Genomic DNA, 25,408 nt, shown 5'->3' with positions numbered 1-25,408 from the left:
ATCCCTTCTCCCATCCCAATATAAAATAAAAACAACAAAAACATCTACCCTTAGACTGAGCCAAGAACGTAAAGTGCTAATAATTCTGCATGCAGTTGCTACGGGTAACCCAGGGGAATCCAAAAGTGTCAATCACCAGCAGTCCTCTAGGGGGCAGTGCTACATTTATATATACTGTTGCTGAGCAAAACGGAGTCCCGTGGGCGGAAAGCCTGTGTGAAAGAACCCTTAACCACTTTACGTCCGCCCGCCGCAGATGTACTGCAGCAGGCAGCCGCTACCAGACAAATCGCCGTACATGTACGGCGCTCGCTCTCGGGAGTCTAGGGGGTGAGCGTGCGCCGCGCTCCCGCCCCCGCTCGTCAGCGGGGAAGCCGATGCGTGTGTTAGGCGGCTCCGATTGCCGCCTGACACCCGCGACCTGCGATCCCTGGGATGATCACAGAGCTCATGTGATTCTTCTATATAGAATCACATGTCTCTATGGTCATCTCATAAGCCACGCCCCCCACAGTTAGAATCACTCCCCTAGGGTCACATTTAACCCCTTGATCACCCACAGGATTAACCCCTTCCCTGCCAATGGCATTATTACAGTAACAGTGCATATTGTTAGCACTGATTATTGTAGTAATGTCACTGGTCCCCCCAAAAGTGTCAGAAATGTCAGTTAGGGGTCCGATCTGTCCGCCGCAATGTCGCAGTCCCGCAAAAAAAAAAAAATCATAGATTGCTGCTATTACTAGTAAAAAAAAAAAAACTAAAAATTACATAAATCTTTCACCATAGTTAATAGACGCGATAACTTTTGTGCAAACCAATCAAAATACGCCTATTGCGAATTTTCTTTCACCAAAAATATGTAGCAGAAAACAAATTGGCCTAAAATGTTAAAAAATTTTGATTTTTAATTTTTTTTTTTTGGAATGTGATATAGCAGAATGTGAAAAATATTGTTTTTTTTTTCAAAATTGTCTTTTTTTGTTTATAGCGCAAAAAATAAAATTCGCACAAGTGATCAAATACCACCAAAACAAAGTTCTATTTGTGGGGGAAAAAAACATGTAAATTTTGTTTGGGTACATCGTTGCACGACTGCGCAATTGTCTGTTAAATGAACGCAGTGCCGAATCGCAAAATAGGGCCTGGTCAGGAAGGGGGCAAATCCTTCCAGTCTTAAAGTGGTAGAAATGGTTGTTGGGATTCTATACTTGCATAGTTGCCAACATTTGAAAAACATTTCCAGGGACACTTTGCAGCACAGCTATCAATTACTTACCCACACCCACTTCCCCCGAAGCTCCGCCCACTCCACATAATTAATCTCCGCCTACTTATCATCAGATTATAGGGTCTACTCAATAAAGATAGAATTACAGGAAATGTAAAATGTTATTTTAAACTTGAGTCCAAAGCAGCAGAGTTGGAATAATTCTCCCATTCAGCGGCACTACTTCTGCCTAAAGTTCAAAATTCTCATCACAATTCCCTGCAATTCTAAAGTGCAAAATGTGCTCAGGTGTGACCATACAAAAAATGTAATATGTAAATATAAATAAAGTGCAAAGTGTAAATAAGTACATTGCCGGGACAATGTAAATAACCCGGGACATTCTCCTATTTGCCGGGACTGTCCCGGTAAAAATGGGACAGTTGGCAAGTATGTACTTGATTACATCACCTGTGTTTCATTTATTCATCTAATCACGGACTCAATTTTTTGATATTATTATTTCACTTGAATTGACTGTGAGAGTCTATAATTATTTGTTATCTATTTTGATCTGATGCTATTATTGATTATGTAGCACTGCATATGGATAAGCGCATTCTTTTCTTATACATGTCATTTTTATATTGTTATGTGCAATATTTTTAAGAGCTGCTATTCTCTTATTGTGATTGAATTCACCCTCATTTATATATTGGTTTTGATCACTGTTATCTTTATTTTCGAATTTTAATATAAACATTAGTGCAAAATCACCTTTTTTTTTGTTAGAAGTGTTAGGAGTGTCAGTGGTACTGGGTATCTGTATAGTGGCCGTCCTCTCTCTCCTCCCTGTGGGTGTACCTCTCCCAGCACTTCCAGTGAACTTGTCCTCTCGCCCTCATAGCAATCCTCCAGACTCACAAATACAACAGGCTGCAATGGGGCACAGCGTGGGTACACATTGCACAATGGCGAGCTGTTTTCTCACCCTCCTCCTGGTATCTATACTCTCTGCAGGTACGTACAGCTGTGTATACTTCTTTATAATCATTATCTTACTGTACCATACTGGAATTTTTCTTGATGGCTTTAGTCTTCTATTGATGTCCTAAAAGTTGATGAACCTTGTAGCCATATGCAAAAGTTTTGACGCCCCCCCCCCCCCCCCCAGTCACATTAAGTTTTGTCAATTTTCGAAGTGAAAAAAATTTAGCATGACCTGCGAAGGAAACAAATTTTATTTTTTGCAAATTTAAAACAAACACTTAACAACATCCTTATCCTCCAAAAATAATCCATGCACATCAACTACCTAACCACTTCAGCCCCGGAAGGATTTACCCCCCTTCATGACCAGGCAATTGTTTGTGATACGCACTGCGTTACCTTAACTGACAATTGTGATAAGTGACAAGGTGATAAATGAAGTGCTCATGTGCTAAAGTACTTCTTTAGCACATGAGCACTTAATTTATCACCTTTGCACTTTACACATCATTTATTGTATTAACCCGCATAGAAGAGGATTATTTACTGTTATTTATTACTGTTTTTATCCATTTTTTTATCCATCAGTTGTATTTTTTATCTATTTATCAGAGTTTTATGGTTCACCAATTCTAGATATCTTGCGCTGATTCTTCCTTTTTTTTACAATTGTCTTTAGTATGTGGTGACACTACTGAATTAGCTGCAGATTTCTGGTGCTCCATTTCTTCACTTTCTTTTCTTCATTTCCTCACTCACTTACCTATTGGTAGCGCATAGGTCCATCTCTTTAGATAGACTTTACCAACTGTGCGAGTGCCACCCAGCGGCTATTGCACAAAATGAGGTACAGGTACAAAAGTTTGCGCAAAAGAGCCGACTTGCCGCAGTAGATCTGCAAAGTCATATATATATATATATATATATATATATATATATATATATATATATATATCATATTATGTTCACATTGATTTGAATATTTTATGCATTTCTTACATTTCACATTGGTTTTGATTTTTATGCCATAGCGCTGATCTATTATTTTATTATTTATCAAAGTGAGCTGTTTTTTTGCCGACTTGCTTTTGAAGGTTCATGCTCCAGAGCTGTCATCTTTATAAATACTAGATAATTAATTAAGTCACCAACCTGTAAAAGGCATGAGTATATTAGGTTCCTCATAGGTTTATATGCACAAGATTATTTCAGGTCAGTGATAGACCAAGCAGTGAAGGAAGGTCTGTAGAGTATGCATCTTCAAAAACAAATCACTAATGGCAGCTCCTATGTTCCTATCCCCTTTCACAGCTATTGGTATGTATGATTTTGCCGCATGCAGAGATTGTGTTACCGTTTCTTCCAGGGCTGGCCCAAGACATTGTGCTGCCTGGGTCCAAGAATAAAATGCTGCCCCTCCTCCAAAATAAAATCAGGCCCACCAAAACACTCCCACATCCATTATATATAAAATCTTGAAAATATTATAAATACTGTTATCTTCTTCTAACATAAGTCACCACCAGACGGTCCACCAAACACCCACTGCCTGTCCTCCTGTCACTCCTGTGTCTACCACACCCACCGCCCTAGAAGATCCAGCCTGCCCTGCGTGAGATGGAGTGCGCTGATGTCTGATGTCATTGCACACACCACAATTACGCGAGGGACTTCCCCGGAGGAGACGCTCCGCCTCTGCACACCCATCAGTTTGCACTACCGGCGGCAGTATGAGCTGGGGAAATGCCTCCCCTAACGCCCAGCAAATGGATGACACACAAGACTGCTGGAAAAAAATCTTGGGAATCAATTTGCTGCCCCTCTCAAAGTGCTGCCTGGGTCCAATAGACCCAGCAGGACCCATGGTAGGGCCGACCCTGGTTTCTTAATAGGAAAATCAGCAAAACCTGCAGGAGGATGACGGGTGGCCAGAATTTTGCACACAAAGGTACAACATCACATATGTTAACCCTGACCCTATAACCTACATATACGGCAGTAAAGTGGCACTGCTGTGCCGGATCACGTACCTAGTATGGCGCTTCTGGGTTTGGGGCGCTCCGCCAGCAGCCTGCTCCCGCTGTGATTATACACAGCAGGAGCTGATCAGCGGGTACAGCGGACTCGATGTTTGCCGGCACCAACTGATCCTTCGATACAGTGGGGAACGGTGGTCTGCCTATGTAAACAAGCCAGATCGCTTTCTGTCAGTAGGCTAGGCATGGATCCTGTGTTCCTGCAAGGCATCCACGGATACATGCCTTCCCATAGTAAAAGCACCTCCAACACTCCAAAAAATCACTAGCTAGGCGCACTGTTAACCCTTTGATCACCCCTGATGGTAACCCCTTCCCAGCCAGTGTCATTAGTACAGTGACAGTGCATATTTTGTTTAGCACTGATCACTGTATTATTGTCACTGGCCCCCAAAAAGAGTCAGGTAGTGTCCGACTGTCCGCCGCAATATCGCAGTCCTGCTATAAGTCACTGATCACCACCATTATTAGTAAAAAAAAAAATAAATAAATAAAAATATCCCATAGTTGTAGACGCTATAACTTACGCAAACCAATTAATATTCGCTTATTAGGATTTTTTTAGGAAAAATATGTAGCAGCATACATATTAACTTAATTGTTTTCAATTTTTTATTGGATGTGTTTTATAGCAGAAAGTAAAACATATTGTTTTTTTTTCAAAATTGATGGTCTGTTTTTGTTTATAGCACAAAAAAAACAAAGACCCCCCAGAGGTTTTACCACCAAAAGAAAGCTCTTTTTGGGGGAAAAAGGGACATAAATCTTATTTGGGTAGAGCATCGCACGACCGCGTGATTGTCGGTTAAAGTAAAGCATTGCTTACGGGGGGGGGGGGGGGATCGGTGGGGGGGGGGGATCGGCCAGTCAGGTACTGGTCTTTACCACAAAGGGAATTCCGCCAACATCCCGAGTACATTCAAATATAAAACATTGTTGGGAATAATAATAAGCCACAATTAAAACGTCCCCAAGATCCTAAAATTGGTATATTGGGCATCGCTCCAAGGATCAGGGTTGCCAACTGCCCATGCATTTACCAACAGTTTCTAAAAGTGACCGATTTGTACCTGTCCATAAATGTACAGGAATGACAACAGCTGCTCGTAAAAAAGTTGTTCACGGGTTGGCTTCCGAAGCCAGCCCAAAAGTGTTTGGGCAGGCAGGTGAGCAGGGACTTCAAGGAACTGCTTGGAGCCTTTTCTGAATTGTAAGAGCAAGAAGGGGGAGCGGGAGCTCCCAGACAGCAGGAGAAGAGGATCAAAACAGGAGGACAGTCTGACTGCGCCTGCCCTCAGTGCCCCCACTGCCCTGTACCCGAACATTCTTATGGAGAAGGTCAGTAACAGTTCCAGTAATGCCACACAGTCAGTGTGTGGGGGTGGGGGGGGTCTCTGATGTAAGATAGGAGTGAATACGCTAAGGTAAGGGGGGGCACTGCTATAAAGGTTTCCCCTTTTATCAGTAACCCCCCCATCTTAGTGTCACCACCAGAGACCACCTTACATCAGAGTTCCCCTTTACAGCATGGTCTGCAGCATTCCCCTTTAAATCAGGGTCCACAGAGTTCTCCCTTACACTGCAAAGGGGAACCCTGGTGACCAGAGACCCCCTTACATCAGAATTTTCCTTTTCACCAGAGTCCACAGCATTCCCCCTTACATCAGACTCCACAGAGTTCTCCTTTACATCAGAGTCCACAATGCTCCTTTTTACATCATGGTCTGCAGAGTTAGCCCTTTCACTGTATTAGGGAACCCTGCAGACTCTGATGTAAGGGGGAACTCTGGGGACTTTTGTGTAAGAAGGAGGTTGGTGGACTCTGATGTAAGGGGACACCCTGATGTAAGGAAGGACTCTTGGAACTCTGATGTATAATGAAATGCTGAGGACTTTGATATAAGAGGGGACTCTTATATCAAAGGATTCATCCTGACTTAGGCACTTATTATGTTGTTTTTTTATGTTACCTACTCCTGGCCCCTGCACTCTATATAATATGTTTTAAATTACAGTATCTCACAAAAGTGAGTACACCCCTCACATTTTTGTAATTATTTTATTCTATCTTTTCATGTGACAACACTGAAGAAATTACACTTTGCTACAATGTAAAGTAGTGAGTGTACAGCTTGTATAACAATGTAAATATGCTGTCTCCGCAAAATAACCCAACACACATCCATTAATGTCTAAACTACTGGCAACAAAAGTGAGTACACCGCTAAGTGAAAATGTCCAAATTGGGCCCAATTAGCCATTTTCTCTCCCCAATGTCATGCGACTTGTTAGTGTTACAAGGTGTGAATGGGAGCAGGAAGGTTCATTGAGGGATCCATGAATGGCAACATGTACTGTGACATACTGATGCAGAGCATGATCCCCTCCGTTTGGAGACTGGGCGGCAGGGCAGTAATCCAACATAATAACGACCCCAAACACACCTCCAAGACGACCACTGCCTTGCTAAAGAAGCTTAGGGTAAAGGTGATCGCCTGGCCAAGCATGTCTCCAGACCTAAACCCTATTAAGAATCTGTGGGGCATCCTCAAACGGAAGGTGGAAGACCGCAAGGTCTCTAACATCCACCAACTCAGTGATGTCATCATGGAGGAGTGGAAGAGGACTCCAGTGGCAACCTGTGACGCTCTGGTGAACTCCATGCCCAAGAAGATTAATGTAGTGCTGGAAAATAATGGTGGCCACACAAAATATTGGCACTTTGGGCCCAATTTGGACATTTTCACTTAGGGGTGTACTCACTTTTGTTGCCAGCTGTTTAGACAATAATGGCTGTGTGTTGAGTTATTTTGAGGGGACAGCAAATTTACACTGTTATACAAGCTGTACACTCACTACTTTACATTGTAGTAAAGTGTCATTTCTTCAGTGTTGTCACATGAAAAGATATAATAAAAATTTTACAAAAATGTTAGGGGTGTACTTACTTTTGTGATATACTGTACATAGTACTGACCAAGGTGTTCATTGTGAGTTATTCTTTAAGGTATGCTCAGTCAGTCAGTCAATCAGTCCATTTTGTGTGCATGATGCAATGGAAATGTTTATTTAAAAATGATCCCTTGTCCTGAGGTTTATTTGTGTCTGTGAGGCTGTCAGTTGTGGTAAAGTAAAAATGAATATTTTGTGGGTACAAGGACAGTTATATGTGTGCAGTGTATATAGTGACTAGGCACAGATTCTGTTTAATGATCCCCCTTTAAGCCCCTCCCATTGTTAGCCAAAATCTGGCCATGCATACTGATTGCCATGGCATGGTGGGCACGCCACTTAACTTATTGTTCTTTTTCATCCAAGGGTGCCCCAGGTCTTTCATCATCCTAATCATACTCACATTTTGTCACTCTGCTTAGCATTTTTCATTATAAATCCGGCAGATGACGTGTTCTAAGTATTGTTAATATTTACATATCATTTATACTGCTTAAATATTGATTTTCTTCATTTATATTAGGATTTCCTGTCATATTTCAGGATGCCAGTAAAAAATGTGCTCTGTCAGTAAATTTTTCATGTTTTGATAGTAAAATAAGTCGTGGGTGGTTGGCAACCCCTGGTGCATAAGAGCATATAAGAGGAGCTCCAGCGCCCCCACCAAAAAAATGAAAGTAAGCAGCTACAAATACTGCAGCCACTGACTTTCATTATTAGGACACTTACCTGCAGTGGCGTACCAATAGGGGGGGCGGTCCGCCCCGGGTGCCACACATTAGGGGGGTGTCAGGGAAGACCAGGGTGACACCCGGGGACGGCCGCCAAACTGCTTCCGCCGTGGAGGAGGAGAAACTGTTTAAAGCAGAGAGGATGTGAGAGAGACTCAGTGTCACTCCGAGCCCTGAATACACAGCGGTCGGTGCCTCGGCGGGAACTGCAGAAGTTACTGTGCTGGTTAATGAGAATGCGATTGGTTGCTAGGACCGCCTATCAACCAATCACCTGCTCTTTAACTAGCACAGTAACTTCTGCAGTTCCCGCCGAGGCGCCGACCGCTGTGTATTCAGGGCTCGGAGTGACACTGAGTCTCTCTCACATCCTCTCTGCTTTAAACAGTTCCTCCTCCTCCGCTCTCCTCCTAAAAAGGTAGGGGGGGCGCTTTGTATTGTAAAGGGTGGAATAAGAGTCTTTAGTGAGCTTCAGGTGAATAGGCTTAGGAGTATGATCCACTTTGGCTGGCTGAGTTGTGCTCTCACCACGAATCTAGCAAGAAATGTTGGTGTAACAGTTGTTGGAAAGAAAGTGTACCGGGCTAGAGGGGCAGAAGCAGGAGATTTATGTAGAAATAGGTAGAGAACCCCGCAGATCAGTGGGATGCTCTTTTTGTGTGATTCATCTACTAAATAGTGCAGTAAATGGGAGAGAAAAGTGGTATGATCTTTTCTAGGAGTGTAGTAGGAATATACAGTGACCTTGCATTCAAACAAATGGCCGATCAAAATAAGGCATTGTCCCTCAGGGTCATTGATCTCTGCCAGGAGGAAAAAAATGGATTGATCAGTAAAATGCCACAAGAATACCTCTGTGTTTCGGCTGAGGCCATGTAGGGTTATTTTGAGGGGGGGGGGGGGTGGCTTTGTATTGTAAAGGGGTTATTTGGAAGGGGGGGGGGGCTTTGTATTGTAAAGGGGTTCTTTGCGGGGGGGCTTTTTATTGTAAAGGGGTTCTTTTTTTTTTGGGGGGGGTGGCTTTGTATTGTATAGGGGTTCTATGGGGGGGGGCTTTGTATTGTATAGGGGTTCTATGAGGGGATTTATTGTAGAGGGGTTCTATTGGTGGGGGCTTTGTATTGTAAAGGGGTTATATTGGGGGACTGTGTAATGTAAAGGGTTGTATGGGGGATGGGACTGTGTAATGTAATGGGTTCTATTGGGGGGCTGTGTAATGTAAAGGGTTCCATGGGGGGGTGGGAGCTGTGTAATGTAAAGGGTTCCAATGGGGGGCTGTGTAATGTAAAGGGGTCCAGGGGGGATGGGGGCTGTGTAATGTAAAGGGTTCCAATGGGCGGCTGTGTAATGTAAAGGGGTCCAGGGCTACGGGGGCTGTGTAATGTAAAGGGGTCCAGGGGTAAGGGGGCTGTGTAATGTAAAGGGGTCCAGGGGTAAGGGGGCTGTGTAATGTAAAGGGGTCCAGGGGTACGGGGGCTGTGTAATGTAAAGGGGTCCAGGGGTACGGGGGCTGTGTAATGTAAAGGTGTCCAGGGGTAAGGGGGCTGTGTAATGTAAAAGGGGGTCTCCATACATTTTACACGTGACATGTCAATGGGCAGTTCGTCGCCTGGGGGGTGCCAGATATAGGATCCGCCCTGGGTGCCAAATACTCTAGGTACGCCCCTGGTAGTAGGAATATACAGTGACCTTGCATTCAAACAAATGGCCGATCAAAATAAGGTATTGTCCCTCAGGGCCATTGATCTCTGCCAGGAGGAAAAAATGGATTGATCAGTAAAATGCCACAAGAATACCTCTGTGTTTCGGCTGGGCCATGTAGGGTTATTTTGAGGGGGGGGTGGCTTTGTATTGTAAAGGGGTTATTTGGAGGGGGGGGGGGCTTTGTATTGTAAAGGGGTTCTTTGCAGGGGGGCTTTGTATTGTAAAGGGGTTCTTTTTTTTGGGGGGGGGTGGCTTTGTATTGTATAGGGGTTCTATGGGGGGGGGGGCTTTGTATTGTATAGGGGTTCTATGAGGGGATTTATTGTAGAGGGGTTCTATTGGTGGGGGCTTTGTATTGTAAAGGGGTTATATTGGGGGACTGTGTAATGTAAAGGGTTGTATGGGGGATGGGACTGTGTAATGTAATGGGTTCTATTGGGGGCTGTGTAATGTAAAGGGTTCCATGGGGGGGTGGGAGCTGTGTAATGTAAAGGGTTCCAATGGGGGGCTGTGTAATGTAAAGGGGTCCAGGGGGGATGGGGGCTGAGTAATGTAAAGGGTTCCAATGGGGGGCTGTGTAATGTAAAGGGGTCCAGGGGTAAGGGGGCTGTGTAATGTAAAGGGGTCCAGGGGTAAAGGGGCTGTGTAATGTAAAGGGGTCCAGGGGTAAGGGGGCTGTGTAATGTAAAGGGGTCCAGGGCTACGGGGGCTGTGTAATGTAAAGGGGTCCAGGGGTAAGGGGGCTGTGTAATGTAAAGGGGTCCAGGGCTACGGGGGCTGTGTAATGTAAAGGGGTCCAGGGCTACGGGGGCTGTGTAATGTAAAGGGGTCCAGGGGTAAGTGGGTTGTGTAATGTAAAGGGGTCCAGGGGTAAGGGGGCTGTGTAATGTAAAAGGGGGTCTCCATACATTTTACACGTGACACGTCAATGGGCAGTTCGTCGCCTGGGGGGGGGGGGGGGGTGCCAGATATAGGATCCGCCCCGGGTGCCAAATGCTCTAGGTACGCCCCTGCTAACCTTTCCTAGAATCCAGCAATGTCGGCACCCCAGCTAATATTTCAGTTGGCTCTCAGGTGCTGCCGCCACCATTCCTGGTAAGAGGATCCCTACTGTGTGTGTGCAAAGCACGCTGCTCTTTGTGAATGGCCTGGCAGTGGGGGGGGGGGAGGAGGAGGGGGGACCTTGCCACGGCAAGGTCTCCTGAATGTGGGGATGGGTACCTGTCAAAAACAGGTATCTGCTTCCCCCCAAAAGGTGCCAAATGTGTCAGTGGAAGGGGGGGAGGAAGCAAACAAGTGGAGCTTACCCTTTTGGTTGGAGCTCCACTTTAACCACTTCGCGCAAACCGAGGTACCTGTACATCGGTTTGAGATAGTGGTTGTACCGGGATGATGTCTGCAGCTAGAGGCATCACCCCGGTACCGTTGGCCGGTTTTCTAGCAGTAACAACCGATGTTGCTCAGCAGCCGCTCGGCCCTTATTACAAGGAGTGGGAGGGGACGCCCCCCCCCCCTTTCCGTCGCCTTCCACTTGGGTCTCCCGGTGGAACAGGGACATCCCCTTGGCTGGCTGGAGTCCAGAACAAAGGGGGGTAAGTCTAAATAAAATACTGACAGTATTCAAAAATGCTGATTTTGAATGCTTTTAAGTGCAAAGGAGGGATTTGAGGACCCCAGATCCCTCAATAAAGAGTACCTGTCACTGCCTATTACTGTCACAAGGGATGTTTACACTCCTTGTGACAGCAATAAAAGTGATCCATTTTTTTTTTTTTAAAGGGACAGTGAAAATAATTAAAATAAAATAAATAGGATTTTTTTTTTTTTTTAAGTGCCCCTGTCCGTAGGGAGGGGGATCATGCTCTGTTTCAGTATGTCACAGTACATGTTGGCATTCATGGTTCCCTCAATGAACTGTAGCTTCCCAGTGCTGGTAGCACCCATGCAGCCCCAGACCATGACACTCCCACCACCATGCTTGACTGTAGTCAGGGCCCTCTTTAATTCTGATTGGACCCTAGGCAAACATTTTCTTGGACCCCCTCCTATGCTCTGAGACATACACTATATTACCAAAAGTATTGGGATGCCTGCCTTTACACGCATATGAACTTTACTGGAATCCCAGTCTTAGTCAGTAGGGTTCAATAATGAGTTGGCCCACCCTTTGCAGCTATAACAGCTTCAACTCGTCTGGGAAGGCTGTTCACAAGGTTTAGGAGTGTGTCTGTCTTTATGGACAGGGATAAAGGGTGCGCTATGTGCAGAGAGCAGGGTTGAGGGGTGAGCTATGTGCAGAGTTGAGGGGTGTGCTATGAATAGACTGCAGGGTTGATGGGTGCGCTATGTGCACAGTGCAGGGTTCAGGGGTGCGCTATATGCAGAATGCAGGGTTCAGGAGTGTGCTATGTGCAGAGTGCAGAGTGCAGGGTACAGGGGTGTGCTATGTGCAGGATTCAGGGACATGCTGTGTGCAGGGTTCAGGGGTGCCATGTGTGCAGGGTTCAGGGGTGCGCTATGTGCAGAGATCAGGGGTTTGCTATGGGCAGAGTGCAGGGTTGCACTATGGGCAGAGTGCAGGGTTCAGGTGTGCGCTATGCGCAGGGTGGAGAGTTCAGGGGTGTGTTATGTGCAGGGTTAAGGGGTGAGCTGTGTGCAGGGTTCAGGGGTGAGCTGTGTGCAGGGTTCAGGGGTGCGCTATGTGCAGGGTTCAGGGGTGTGCTATGTGCAGGGTTCAGGGATGCGCTATGTGCAGGGTTCAGGGGTGCCTTGTGTGCAGGATTCAGGGGTAAGCTGTAAGCCAACTGCCAGCATTAAACCCATCCCAGGTTTGTACGGGTACGTGAGCAAGTTTTCCAATGATGAACCTTCAGACAGCAATTACTCAGGTTGAACTTACCACACACCCCTCCCTCTGCAGCTACCAAGCCTATTCTGGTAAATATGAGTATGTAGCTCAGTTCTTTGCTTAGCTAGTTAATTAACCACTTAAGCCCCAGAAGATTTTTTTTTTTTTTTTAATTTATATCTTTATTGGTGATTTTTTATATATACATACATTTCAAACAAACATTGTCATGATCTGACCAAACCCCACCCCCCTTACCTCCCCCTCCCTCCTCCCCCCAATTAAACAGAAAAAAAAGAAAAAAAAAAAACAGACAGAAAAAAAAAAAAAAAAAAAAAAAAGGAAAGTTTTTATACTTTTATACACTCATTCCCAACATTTCTTCGTATGAAGATGTATTCCATACTATATTACCGTACGCCAGAAGGGGTATGGGGACCGTTCCCCCGCGGCCTGGACCAGGCTCCGCCCAGGATGACCCTCTCTTAAACTCCCTTTAAGAAGAATTGGCTTCCAAGTATTGCACCCAGGGTCTCCATCTCAACTTAATTTGATCCTCTGAATTTCCCAATATGGCGGACAGTTCTTCCATCTTAAAAATCTCGTTGACCTTCCCACACCACAACTCGTAAGTTGGGATCACTGTCTGTTTCCAGAAAATAGGTATGCATGCCCTTGCTGCATTCAACAGACGCAGAGTCAGGGACTTCCTGTAGCTCCGCACTGAGCTTCCTGTCAAATGCAACAAGCACAACGCTGGGTCCTCTAGTATATCCACGTTGGCTATATGTTTTATAGCCACTGCTATCTTATTCCAAAATGGCCGCACTCTTTTACATCCCTGTTAGCTCAATTCTCGTCAGGAGGCAATCACGATAATATTACAGCCCTTCAGTTGCTACCCTCCCAATAGATGGATTTCCCCTCCAACCAGCTGGGAGTTATGACGACACATCGTACTCAAACTTCGTGCAGTCACAACTAATTTTATTGAATGTGAAGCTCCTATTTAAAGCATATTTGTTGAGCAGGAAAAGACTGCTCCAAACCGGTGTTACAGTTCATCAGTCGAATTACATATCAGACAGAACAATACATGAAAGGGCCTTGCATCTGTGTCAATGTGAGGTGTTCCCGTATAATAATTTGTGTCTGAGATGGTGTTTGTGGACAAGGGCTGTTCCTCCTCTACTCAGCTGTCAAGTGTTAATGCAAGCAATTGTCAAATGTGTTTAGGTGTTGTCCGTAATTTCCATGCACAGACTTAACTTTGTCAAGTGTCCCAATGAATGAATCAACAGGTGTTTACATGTCGTCTAAATGCAAAACATAGCTGTCTGCTGGCCAAGGTGGATGAATGGTTTTAGCTCGTTAATATGTAAATGCAAGGGCCCACATTTCGTCACAGAATGGGCATAAACTGAAATATATATCTGAAAAATCATAAGGCATATTAATACAATCTTTCAACCCAACCTTTGATCCCAGCTTATTCATAACGGTGGGATCACTTAGAGTCTCTGAATAGCACAAAACAGGTGACATTATTCCAAGGTGTATGTAGGCTGGTGACTTGGTTGTGTGCACATAGGGATATAACTTCTTAGAACTCTATCAAATCAAAACAGACATGTTCAATGGGGAGGGCCATAGCTTGCAAGAGTCCCTGGCCTGAAAAATCCAACTCCATTATTATGGCAATAAAGTCACTACAAAATAGACCATAGCAGCACATACCACCTGTTGACGATGGCATGTGATTTTTCAACATGTCCTAAGGCCTTTTCCAGGAAAGGGCAAAAAATAAACCTCCTGTTTTTAATGAGAGGAAAAAAATTCCCTTTCAACCCTCATTCAGAGCGGTCAGACCATGTCCCTGGCGGCTATAACGAAAAAACAATGTCCTTTGTGTCCAATCGGCTTGACTTCGACTGTAAAGTGGAGACATGAATGTCTCGTGTCTCTCTCCTTTCCTGGGGTGAGCAAGGGCAAACTGAGGAGAGGTTCTTGGGTGGTGAGCACATGTTGCAAATAACCAGACAGTGGCTACTAGTGCTCAGCTTGCTACAAAGCGTACCACTGTCGCACTAATGCGACGTCTTCCAGGAGTAGAGGTGTCCGCTGGCATTGTACCAATGCGTCTGTCTAGATCCAGCTGGAATTCGTCTGGTGCTTGTCGTCACAATCTCCAATGATTCGGCTGGTGCTCGTCACAATCTCCGGTAAGTTGTCGTGGGGTCCAGGGGTGGGGCTTCCGTCTGTCGCGATGCGTGGATCCAAACCGGGGAGTCGTCTGTCAGTACCGCTGTTCTGGTCACTGCTTGAACCGTTGCAGGAGGTCCGTAGGGTCAGTCTAGCGACGTCAGCTTATGGAGGGGCCTTCACCAGGATTCTGTCACCAGGCTTGAATGGGTGGGTTGGTGCACCTGTTGGCAAAGGAAACGAGAGCGAGAGATCACCATAATCACTGTTTAATTTTCCTATTAATTAATTTTGCCACATTTTCCTCTTGCAAAATCTCTAGATATGAGAATAAATGGACTCATGGGGTTGAGACGGGTCTGAAGTCATTCTGACTTTAGCAAGAATAGCAGGTAAGTACTGAGACAAAATACAAGTTTTACAAGAATGGCAGGAGTATTTTGCGCCACTTGGCGTCTGGCCTATAGACAGGCAGCAAAAATAAATGCTAGTGAAGCTACTCGCAGAACTGAGGTTTAGGGCCTACAGGAAGGCAGGTAACAGGAAGGATACTTAATGGCACTGTTGTGGGAGAACACAGCATGTCTACACATGCAACAATGGTGGGGGCCCTTGGAGGGGTTGAACTGCCTTGTATTCCTCCAAAGGTGGAAATGGGTTAAATTGCAGTCCTCTGACTCACCCAAGCAGGAAGCTACCTAGAACTGAGTATCCCTTGCATGGCTAAGATGCTGTGATCACTGAACAACAGGGAGTGAAATTCAAGCTGTCTTGTGTACATGGACACATAGAGACACACAAAACAGCTAGAAGTCAGTACTCATGCAGACATAAATCTATAAGTGATTGCACAGTTTGCTTGGTGACACCTGAACAGGAAATTGAAACCAAATGGCCTTGGAGACACAAAATCTGACTTCAAGAACCATTCATATGCAAAACCTGGGCAGTGAGTCACTTTCAGGATGAAAAGAGATCAACTAATTGAATTCACCGCAGGAGGTTTACCTTTCAAAGTAGTAACGCTGGCATAAATTCATTTTAATTCTTAGCATACTATCAACAAGCCAACCACTTCCATCCTATTTTTTTTTTTTTTTTGAATGACAGCTTTCTATTCTACTATTTAACAATACAGATTTCACATACTGCACATCTGATAACGTGCTGTGACATATAAATGACAATCAGTTAACTAGTTTTCCAGAGTTACATATGGTATATGTACACAAATCTGTAAAATTTCATTTGTATCCAAGATTATTATATAAGAGTAGTACTCCAGTATCTGCCTGAGCACATTATCCCATACCAATAATCTTGTCAAGAGAAAAGGTAGTAAAAGCATAAGTGCATAAATTCAAAAATTAGTGTTTAGCACCAGAATACAAAAGTATGTACCAATATACCAAAGGAAAACTCTAAAAAAAAAAACCAGAGATGCTTAATTATCTAAAGCATAGCACCTCATTTATGCCAGAGCTCATATATGTCAAATTAGAACACATCAAATATCTGACACCCAATAAATAAAAACTTTCTAACACCCATAAAAACAGTCTAATCAATCAGGAAAAAATCTATTTGGAAACAATACTCCCATATGATTGGTTGTTGTTGAAGGCTGTGCTTGGTTGTTCTGAAAATCTCAAATTTCACTTATCTGAGAAAGGTTTAGTAACAAAACATTTTACTTTTCCTCCTAAAAATAAACCAACGGTTAGAGGAATTGAGCATACAGTAAGCATATCAAACATTTTTCTTCCTAACAGTGCACTTTTCTAATACCAAAAATTGTTGACGTCAAATTAATTATTACCACGTGGATTTCTATATTTTTTTGTTATTATTATGGTATACCATAAACTTAAAGAAAAAAATTATTATTGTTCACCATGGTTGAAAAAAAAAAAATGAGCAGCTCAAAACATTTCATTTGAAATACAAGAACCCATACGTCACCCATTTTTTAGCAATTCGGAACATTCCTTAAAACTTGTTTTCTCTACAAGGCAAAACTGATCGTTAATTTGTATGACAATACAGCTGTTTACAGTCCCTTTGCAGTTACCTGTGTCACAGACCGAAAGAGGTGGGGGGGGGGGAGGGGGGGTTTGTTTGCTAAAAAGGCACTTAGAAAATATATTTTTTTTTAAAAAAAAGCCAGCGAAGAAAGAAAAGTTGGTGACACAAAACCTTAATGATGAAAGTTCAAAATTGCTTACGATTTTTTTAAAGGATAGAAATACAATTTTAGTCCTTAAGGTCACACTTTACACACCAAATATATATTTCCTTGCTTCTAAAAGCTGCCATGACCAGTATAGTACGGCAAAATCACATCACTTTTAAAACATAAGTAATAACCACAAAACAAATTATTATGCAACCAATATTCATTTAGTGTTATGAAATGCTTTGCTTGATACAGCACCTTTAGGAATAGTGTTAAAACGAACACAACATAACGATTCATGGATCTAAGGTTGCCCATACACGATACAATTTTCATACAATCTTCCTAAACGTACATTTCATCATTTTCTCGGAATTCTCCTTACCTTGAAAATTTCCCATTATCTTAAGCTCAGAATACAACGTGAGATCAGCTGAGTTTGAAAGTTTATATATCTATGGGAAGTGACATCAGTGTTTATACTTATTGGAAAAACCTAGTTTCCCAATTTATGTGGTTCCCTGCGTCTAAATAATCAGATTTATACATATCCAACTCATGGTCTGCTGATTAACTATCCTTGGTGGGCAAGACTATACCTTCAAGCTCAGCTTAATATCACATACAATTTCCACATACATCTATACAATGGCATGCAAACTTATATAACGACTAAATACACTTAAGTGTCTATACAAATATATACAAGGTTTTGGAGGGGGAATCCACCATCACACACAGTACTGCTTTGTAACCGGGTTCCAAACCCCATTTTATCTTTGGCGCTTCAGGCGCTGGAGTACCAGACCCCATCTTTGGGAATTTCAGATTCCCGGGAGTTGCTAAAATTAGCGGTTAACTGGGTACCGTTTATCTGCTCTGACAGTATAGGGTAGTAATAATAATAATAGAAAATATGATTACTTACCCCATACTGTTTTTGGCAGATCCCACTTCTGACACCAAAACTGTTAGCTCAATTCTCGTCAGGAGGCAATCACGATGATATTACAGCCCTTCAGTTGCTACCCTCCCAATAGATGGATTTCCCCTCCAACCAGCTGGGAGTTATGACGACACATCGTACTCAAACTTCGTGCAGTCACAACTAATTTTATTGAATGTGAAGCTCCTATTTAAAGCATATTTGTTGAGCAGGAAAAGACTGCTCCAAACCGGTGTTACAGTTCATCAGTCGAATTACATATCAGACAGAACAATACATGAAAGGGCCTTGCATCTGTGTCAATGTGAGGTGTTCCCGTATAATAATTTGTGTCTGAGATGGTGTTTGTGGACAAGGGCTGTTCCTCCTCTACTCAGCTGTCAAGTGTTAATGCAAGCAATTGTCAAATGTGTTTAGGTGTTGTCCGTAATTTCCATGCGCAGACTTAACTTTGTCAAGTGTCCCAATGAATGAATCAACAGGTGTTTACATGTCGTCTAAATGCAAAACATAGCTGTCTGCTGGCCAAGGTGGATGAATGGTTTTAGCTCGTTAATATGTAAATGCAAGGGCCCACATTTCGTCACAGAATGGGCATAAACTGAAATATATATCTGAAAAATCATAAGGCATATTAATACAATCTTTCAATCCCCAAAAAATATGTACCATATTTCCATCCTCCAATCCACACCGCCAGCATTTTCCTGAGACCGCGTGAGTGACCACTATTACTGAGTGTAATAGTGATGGGACTCTATACCATCTGGTTAGAATTTTATACCCTGTCTCTTGGATCTTACAATCTAGTGACGATTGGTGAACTAATCTCAGGATCTTATTTATCTGCTCTTTTGACCACACGGTGTTTAACTCCTGCTCCCATTTTTGGATAAACGGCAATTGTTGGTCTCCCTCATCTTCTGACAATTGTGTATAGAACCTTGAGATCAAATGGCCCGTCGCTTTACCTGTCCTACACATATTTTCCAGATCTGTTAGCTCTCGTGGTGCATACCCTTTCTGCCGAACTGATCTAATATAATTATACAACTGATAAAGGCTGAAATAATCTAGCGATTCTCCTGCACCTGTCCTAAGTTCTTCTAGGGAGGGCATAGGCCCATTTTGCCATATATCACCTAGGCGCCTTTTACCATTCTGAGCCCACCTACGGAGTCTGGCATTTATACACCCCGGGGGAAAATCCGGGTTCCCCAAGATCGGTGTCATCGGAGATATACCTGGGGCTACCCTCCAATGCGACTGAATTCTCTTAGTTTCTTTTATAGTCGCTCCCACTGTAGGATGTTTGAGAATAGCGTCTTTTGATTCGAACACCGACCATGGGGCTGGGGGGGTTAGCTGACCTGATTCCTCATTCTCTAAATCCACCCATCGTTTGGTAAGTTTATTGCAGTGCCAGTCTACCACCCTTACTATATGGATCGCTCTGTAATATCTCAGGATATCTGGTAATCCCATCCCACCTCTTACTTTGGGTAAGGCCAACGTCTGCATCTTAATTCTCGGGGATTTGTTTGCCCAAATATAGGCGCGGAGTATGCCCTTGATTGATTGAAAGAATTCTTTTGGAACTGCTATTGGAATTGTCTGCATTAAATACAAAATACGGGGTAACACATTCATTTTAATAACGCTACAGCGCCCAAACCACGTCACTGCCAACAGCTGCCATATTCTAAGATCTGCTTTAATCTTTCCTACAAGCGGAAGGTAATTCTTTCTATAGAGATCCGCGGGATCTGCCGTTAACTGTATCCCTAAGTATTTCAACGTATCTGAGGCCCATTGAAACGGGAACGCTGTTCGAAGTGCTCTCTCTTCTTGGTCAGATAACGATATGTTGAGTGCCACTGATTTAGTTACATTAATTTTATAATTAGAGAACCCACTGTATGTTTTCAGGGCGTTTAAAATATTTGGTAATGAAAGAGAAGGGTTAGTAGTAAAAAACAGCAGGTCATCCGCAAACGCGGCCACCTTGTGTTGTTCCCCCCCGCTTTGGATTCCCGCTATATCCGGAGAACTCAGAATTCTGCACAATAGGGGTTCCAGACACAACATGAATATAAGCGGGGATAGAGGGCACCCCTGCCGTGTGCCATTAGAGATAGGGAAGTAACTCGACCTCCATTCATTTACCCTAACCGCAGCCGTAGGGACCGTATAAAGTGCCAGTATAAATTGCAGCATTTGTGGTCCCAGGCCTATGTATGACAGGGTGGCCCGGATAAAATCCCACGCCACCTTGTCAAAGGTCTTTTCCGCATCTGCTGCGAAGAGAACCATCTTCTTCCGTGATGTACGTGCCCGATGTATTAAATCTATGGCTCGGATTGTATTGTCCCGGGCCTCCCGGGTAGGAATAAAGCCCACTTGGTCGAAATGGACCAAGTCTGCCATAGCCCCAGAAGATTTTACCCCCTTCCTGACCAGGGGGTATTTTGCGATTCGGCACTGCGTGATTTTAACGGACAATTGCGCGGTCGTGCGACGCTGTACCTAAACAAATTTGACGTCCTTTTTTTCCCACAAACAGAGCTTTCTTTTGGTGGTATTTGATCACCTGTGCGATTTTTTGATCATGCGCTATAAACAAAAAAACAGCGTCAATTTTGCAAAAATAACAATATTTTTCACATTTTTTTATATGAAATTCCCCAAAAAAAAATGTAAAAATCAAAATTTTTTAACATTTTCGGCCAATTTGTTTTACGCTACATGTGTTTGGTAAAAAAAAATCACAAAAGGCGTATTTTGATTGGTTTGCGCAAAGGTTATCGCGTTTACTAACAAAGGGAAAGATTTTTGTCATTTTTGTTGTTTTTTTTTTTACGCGTAATGGCGGCGATCTGCGTTTTTTTTTGCGGGACTGCGACATTGCGGCGGACAGATCGGACCCTTGACTGACATTTTTGACACTTTTGGGGTTACCAGTGACATTTCTACAGTAATCAGTGCTATACATATAGACTGTTACTGTAAAATGACACTGGCAGTGAAGGGGATAACTTTATTTGAGAGGGAGGGGTGGTGTGTGTCCCTATGGGCGTGATTCTAACTGTGATTGGCTGTGGCTTGAGGTGTAGGAACAGTGATCAACGGTCCTACATAGTAGAACCGTATGATCACTGTTTCTACACAGGGGAGAATGACAGTTGGCTTGTTTACACTAGCCGCCTGCCTTTCTCCCTCTCCACCAACGATCGCCGAGTGACCGGCGGACATCGGGGGAGCGCGCCTCCGGCGGCGCGTGCTCGCTCTCCAGAGCCTCACAGGCTAGTGACGTATATATTTGTCACTTTGCCCGTGAGGGGCTGACCGCTGCAGTATATGTACTTGCGGCGAATCGGCAAGTGGTTAAAAGCATTTGCAGACTCATTAGTAATGATTTCTAATAAAGCTTGTAGCCTGATAATTAGGTTAAGCATATACATAAATATACAGTAACCATATGATCCATCCTCCGCCATTCATTGTCTTTCCAACTCCCTATCTGGAGGCCAGGTACCCTCTTTCCCATCCTAATTCTCCGCAACCTTTCTTGGGGAAGCCATTGAGGTTAATGGCAGAGCACACATCAAAAACTAAGCTTGCTGCTGCATTGGGGTTGGTTATCAGAGTATGATTTATCAGCTGGCCTGTGGAGCCAAAGCTCCGGACAGCTAACCATGTTTTGGTAAGTGCATAGGTGGGGTCATAACAAGTTACCTGGTCCCCTGCAGTGCACACTAAACAGGTGGTTTCATTATGCACGCAGATGCCAGTTACCACGCCTTTAAATTTGTAATATGAATGCCACAGCAACATTTTGGTAGTTATGGGCCCTACCTTAGTAGTTTTGATAAATGGAGCACATGATGTGCCCTCCCCCCTTTTACGGGTATTTCCGTTATTATCATCATGGTTACCAGTAAACGTATTAAAGCATTTATAACAAACATCATATCGGGGAATATTCCCAGCTTTGGCTGTACGTTGACCAGTCAGCTTCCGGGTGTGATTGGAGCAGAGCTAGCAGATATCAGATGTCCTATTCTTCTGCCGTGCGTTGACCCAACAGCTTCCAGGTGTGTGTCAGAAGCAGTGCTGGAGTTCTTCCCTCTAATTTCTCTGGTTAGTTTTAGCTTTAAAGGGTCCTGAGGGTCTACTGTGCTCAGCCAGGAGTCTGTGTGGTCAGCAGCCTGCTTTGCCCTGGAGTAGTGTATCCAGGGGGGTCACCTTGGCCCCCTTATTGGCTGTGGGGGTTGAAAGTAGAACAGTATAAGGACCCCTCCATTTCCCTATGTCCTGCATATTCTTCCCTAATTTCTGTAACAGTCCACGCTTCACCAACCCCCCATCTGGTGTAAATCTCCCTTGATGTCTTTTATAATGGGTGGTGGCCTACCATATAGTACTTCAAAAGGGGACAGTTTTGTCCTTTTTGTTCAAGTACTCCGAATTCTCAGCAGAGCAATGGGCAGCATCAAGGTCCACTTCATTTGAGTCTCCTGACAGAGTTTGGCCAGGTGCGATTTTAGGGTGCGATTCATCCTTTCCACTTTTCCAGGACTGTGAGGTTGATATGCTGTGTGCAGTTTCCAAGTGATCTTGAGTGCTGTTACTAATTCCTGGAGGCACTTGTTAACAAAGGCTGGACCATTGCCTGAGCCTATGAATGAGGGGATTCCATATCTGGGGATGATTTCATGGAGCAGGCATTTGACCTCTTCTTTTGTAGTCTTAGTTCATGTGGCCAGGCCTCTACCCAGTCCGAATAGGTGCAGATGGCCACCAGCTAATATTTGTATCCTCCTGAGGGATGCATTAAAGTGAAGTCAACCAGTAATTCTTCCATTGGTAAGGCTCCTACAGCTTGTACTCCAGGAATTTGTACAGGCCCTTGTCTGGGGTTGTTTTGGGCACATTCTATACATCTGCTGGCTGCAGCTTGTGCCAGTGTGGGTAGCCGAGGAATATAAAAATGTCTCCCTAGGGCCTTTTTAATGGCAGTCTTGCCTATGTGTGTTCCCCTGTGGAATTCTGTCACTAACTCCATTGCCACTGCAGCTGGGATGACAATTCTTCCGTCCTGCAGCTGGTACCACCGGTCTTCCCTGTACCTTCCAGGTTCAGTCTCTATCTGCCTTTGTGTAGATTCGATTTGTTCTGCCTTTGTGTAGATTCGATCCCATTCAGAGTGGTATTGGGAACAGGGGGGCAATTTTTTGTTGTGGAGGCCGCTGGAATGTTGCATCCCTGGCCGCTTGGTCTGCTGTCCTGTTGCCTCTAGCTATCTAAGAGTCTCCCTTCTGATGGCCTCTACCGTGGACCACTGCAACTTTAGAGGGGGCCCATACGGCTTCCAAGAGTTCCAGTATTTCTGTCCCATACTTGATGCTCTTCCCTCCAGATGTAATGAGCCCTCTTTCCTTATACAGGGCTCCGTGAGCATGGAGAGTTAGGAAGGCATACTTTGAGTCCACATAAACACTCAGTCTTAGTCCAGCAGCGAGTTGTAATGCCCTGGTTGGTGCAATTAGTTCAGCTTTCTGAGCAGAGGTTCCCTGTGGCAAGGCTCCTGCCTCTATCACTGTCTTCTGTGTAACCACTGCATATGCGACGTGCCAGAACCACAGGGGCGACACGTGAGGTGTATGGTGGGCCGATGAGAGACAGAAATAATACAGTTCATTGGTTTACTCACGGTTAGCAGAAAGCCTCCCTGGGCTGGTCGCACAGTGAAGAAGAAGACAGCACGAAATCCTCCGGGGCACGCTCTGTGATAGGGAAACACCAGCCAAGATGGTGGTTGAGGTGCCTGTGATGACAGTGGTGTTTAGAGTGCTTGTTATGGCTGGGTCCCTTGAAGGTATTTGTCATGACGCCAGTACCGTTAATGGTGGTACAACCAGTTGTAGTAGCAATATTGAAGAATGAGGTAGACAGTGGTAGGATACAACTCACAACTTTTACTGTGACTGGTTTTGGTTGCAGTACAAACATCCAGATAGAATACAGTCTCTGGGTAAATAGAGGAATTCTGCTGATCCCCTGTTAATAGGCTTTAGTAATCCTGGACTCAGGCTGTGATTCAGTATAATGCTTACTTGTTTCTGGTCCCTTTTGAATCCAGTGACATTCGGTGAGGTTGCCGGTGGCTAAGAAATCCTTTACCTTTATTCTCAAAGGTCTTTGCTGCCGGTTGGTGGCTATTACCCTTTGGTTTTAGTACTTTAAATTTGTCCCCTCTCTGGACTGACCTTCTCTTACCTTCACATGGTGCTTAATCTGTACACTGACTTCCTAAACTGAACAACTGACCACAGATAGAGCCTGAGCTGGGATAGATAGTGGTGAAATCCCCATCTAGTGGTGGGAAGTATGAAGCACACTTGACCAGCCTATGAACAGGGATTCAACAGCTGTAGCAATGCAAAATGACATGCAATACAGCAATGACAAAGAAGTAATACATTTGCAGTTCCCACGTGTCCTGAGTGGGACGCTGCATACCCCCATGGTAAAACGTGTGTCGACCTCGACACATTTTTGACTCTATGTTGTGTCTTCCTGTAAGATATAAGAGAAAGGGAAAAGCATGCATGCATAGGAAATAACAACATATCCAACAACATATCCCCATTCTTGTACTTGTTGTATCTGCAAGTAAAATGGGTTAGGCAAACATATCTCAGGCAACAACGAAATGTGTCAAAAGGTGACAAAAAGGGGTGTAGTTTTTCCTCTGAAGACTGGTGATGTATGGCAAAACCAGAATAGTCCATGATGAGATGGAAAAAGTAAAACGTAACAAATAACATCTCAGGAGGCTCACAGGGTATGAGTCTGTTCCCTGGGCACAGGAAAATGTCAACAGAAGAATATCACGGAGGCTCAGGTACGTGAAAGTCTATCTCCGGGTGCAGGCTTCAACGTTGCAAAACAGTAGGTAAGTAGTCCTTTTAAAAAGTCCTTTAAAGGAAATAAACATGATATCACAAGTAAGTCTTCTTCTCACTCTGGAACTTCCGACGATGTAAGGATGCATTCAACGATGAGATGGCAGGGCTGGTAGTTGTCTTCTCGGCTGCTGGTGCAAGAAATCCTTAAAACGGACAGGTGGTTGTCCTCTTGTAGTCCTGTCAGATCTTCGTAGCGGCTGAGTCTACAGGCCTTGTTTCAAGGGAACTTGGTGTCTCTTGAGCTGTAGTAGACACTTGAGATAACTCCTCTGGTTGAAGTGTGGTTGTATTGGTCTTGGCAGGCACTAAAATATTGAGCCATGGTGTAAGGAACCATTGTAAAGGATCAGAGTCTAATAAAAGACTGTATACAAAAGACTGTAGTGGATTCTCTGAATCAGATGATTTTGTAGGCTCTGGTTCTATGGATTGAGTTTCCTCTTGGACAGCTTCTTCTTGAAGAGTTTCTTCTTGAGTACTTTCCTTGAGACATAACTTAAGGCGATTGCGATGTACTACACGTGATTTGTTTTCTTTAGTGATCTCATAAGTATGAGTCTCTGGATTGAGAATAGCTGTAATGGTGTAAGGTTCTCTCTCCCATTTGCTATCTAACTTGCGAATCCCTTAGAGCTGTTGTCC

The 25,408-nt window shown here is 44.0% G+C and overlaps 1 protein-coding gene across 1 annotated transcript in view; it reads left to right on the top strand.

Annotated features, from left to right (window-relative positions):
- The first annotated feature begins 2,110 nt into the window (after positions 1-2,110).
- LOC309560042 (complement C2-like) overlaps positions 2,111-25,408 on the top strand; it is a 137,041-nt gene continuing 113,743 nt past the window's right edge. The window contains exon 1 of the mRNA XM_082263548.1: positions 2,111-2,230. Within this exon, the coding sequence (XP_082119674.1) occupies positions 2,152-2,230 (79 nt within the window). The 5' untranslated portion in view covers positions 2,111-2,151. The remainder of the gene's footprint in view (positions 2,231-25,408) is intronic.

Source organism: Pelophylax lessonae (assembly GCF_965119305.1).
Source record: "Pelophylax lessonae genome assembly, chromosome: 7".
NCBI classification, from domain to species: domain Eukaryota; kingdom Metazoa; phylum Chordata; class Amphibia; order Anura; family Ranidae; genus Pelophylax; species Pelophylax lessonae.
Note: the sequence above shows the minus strand (reverse complement) of the source record. Positions and strands in the feature narration are given on the sequence as shown.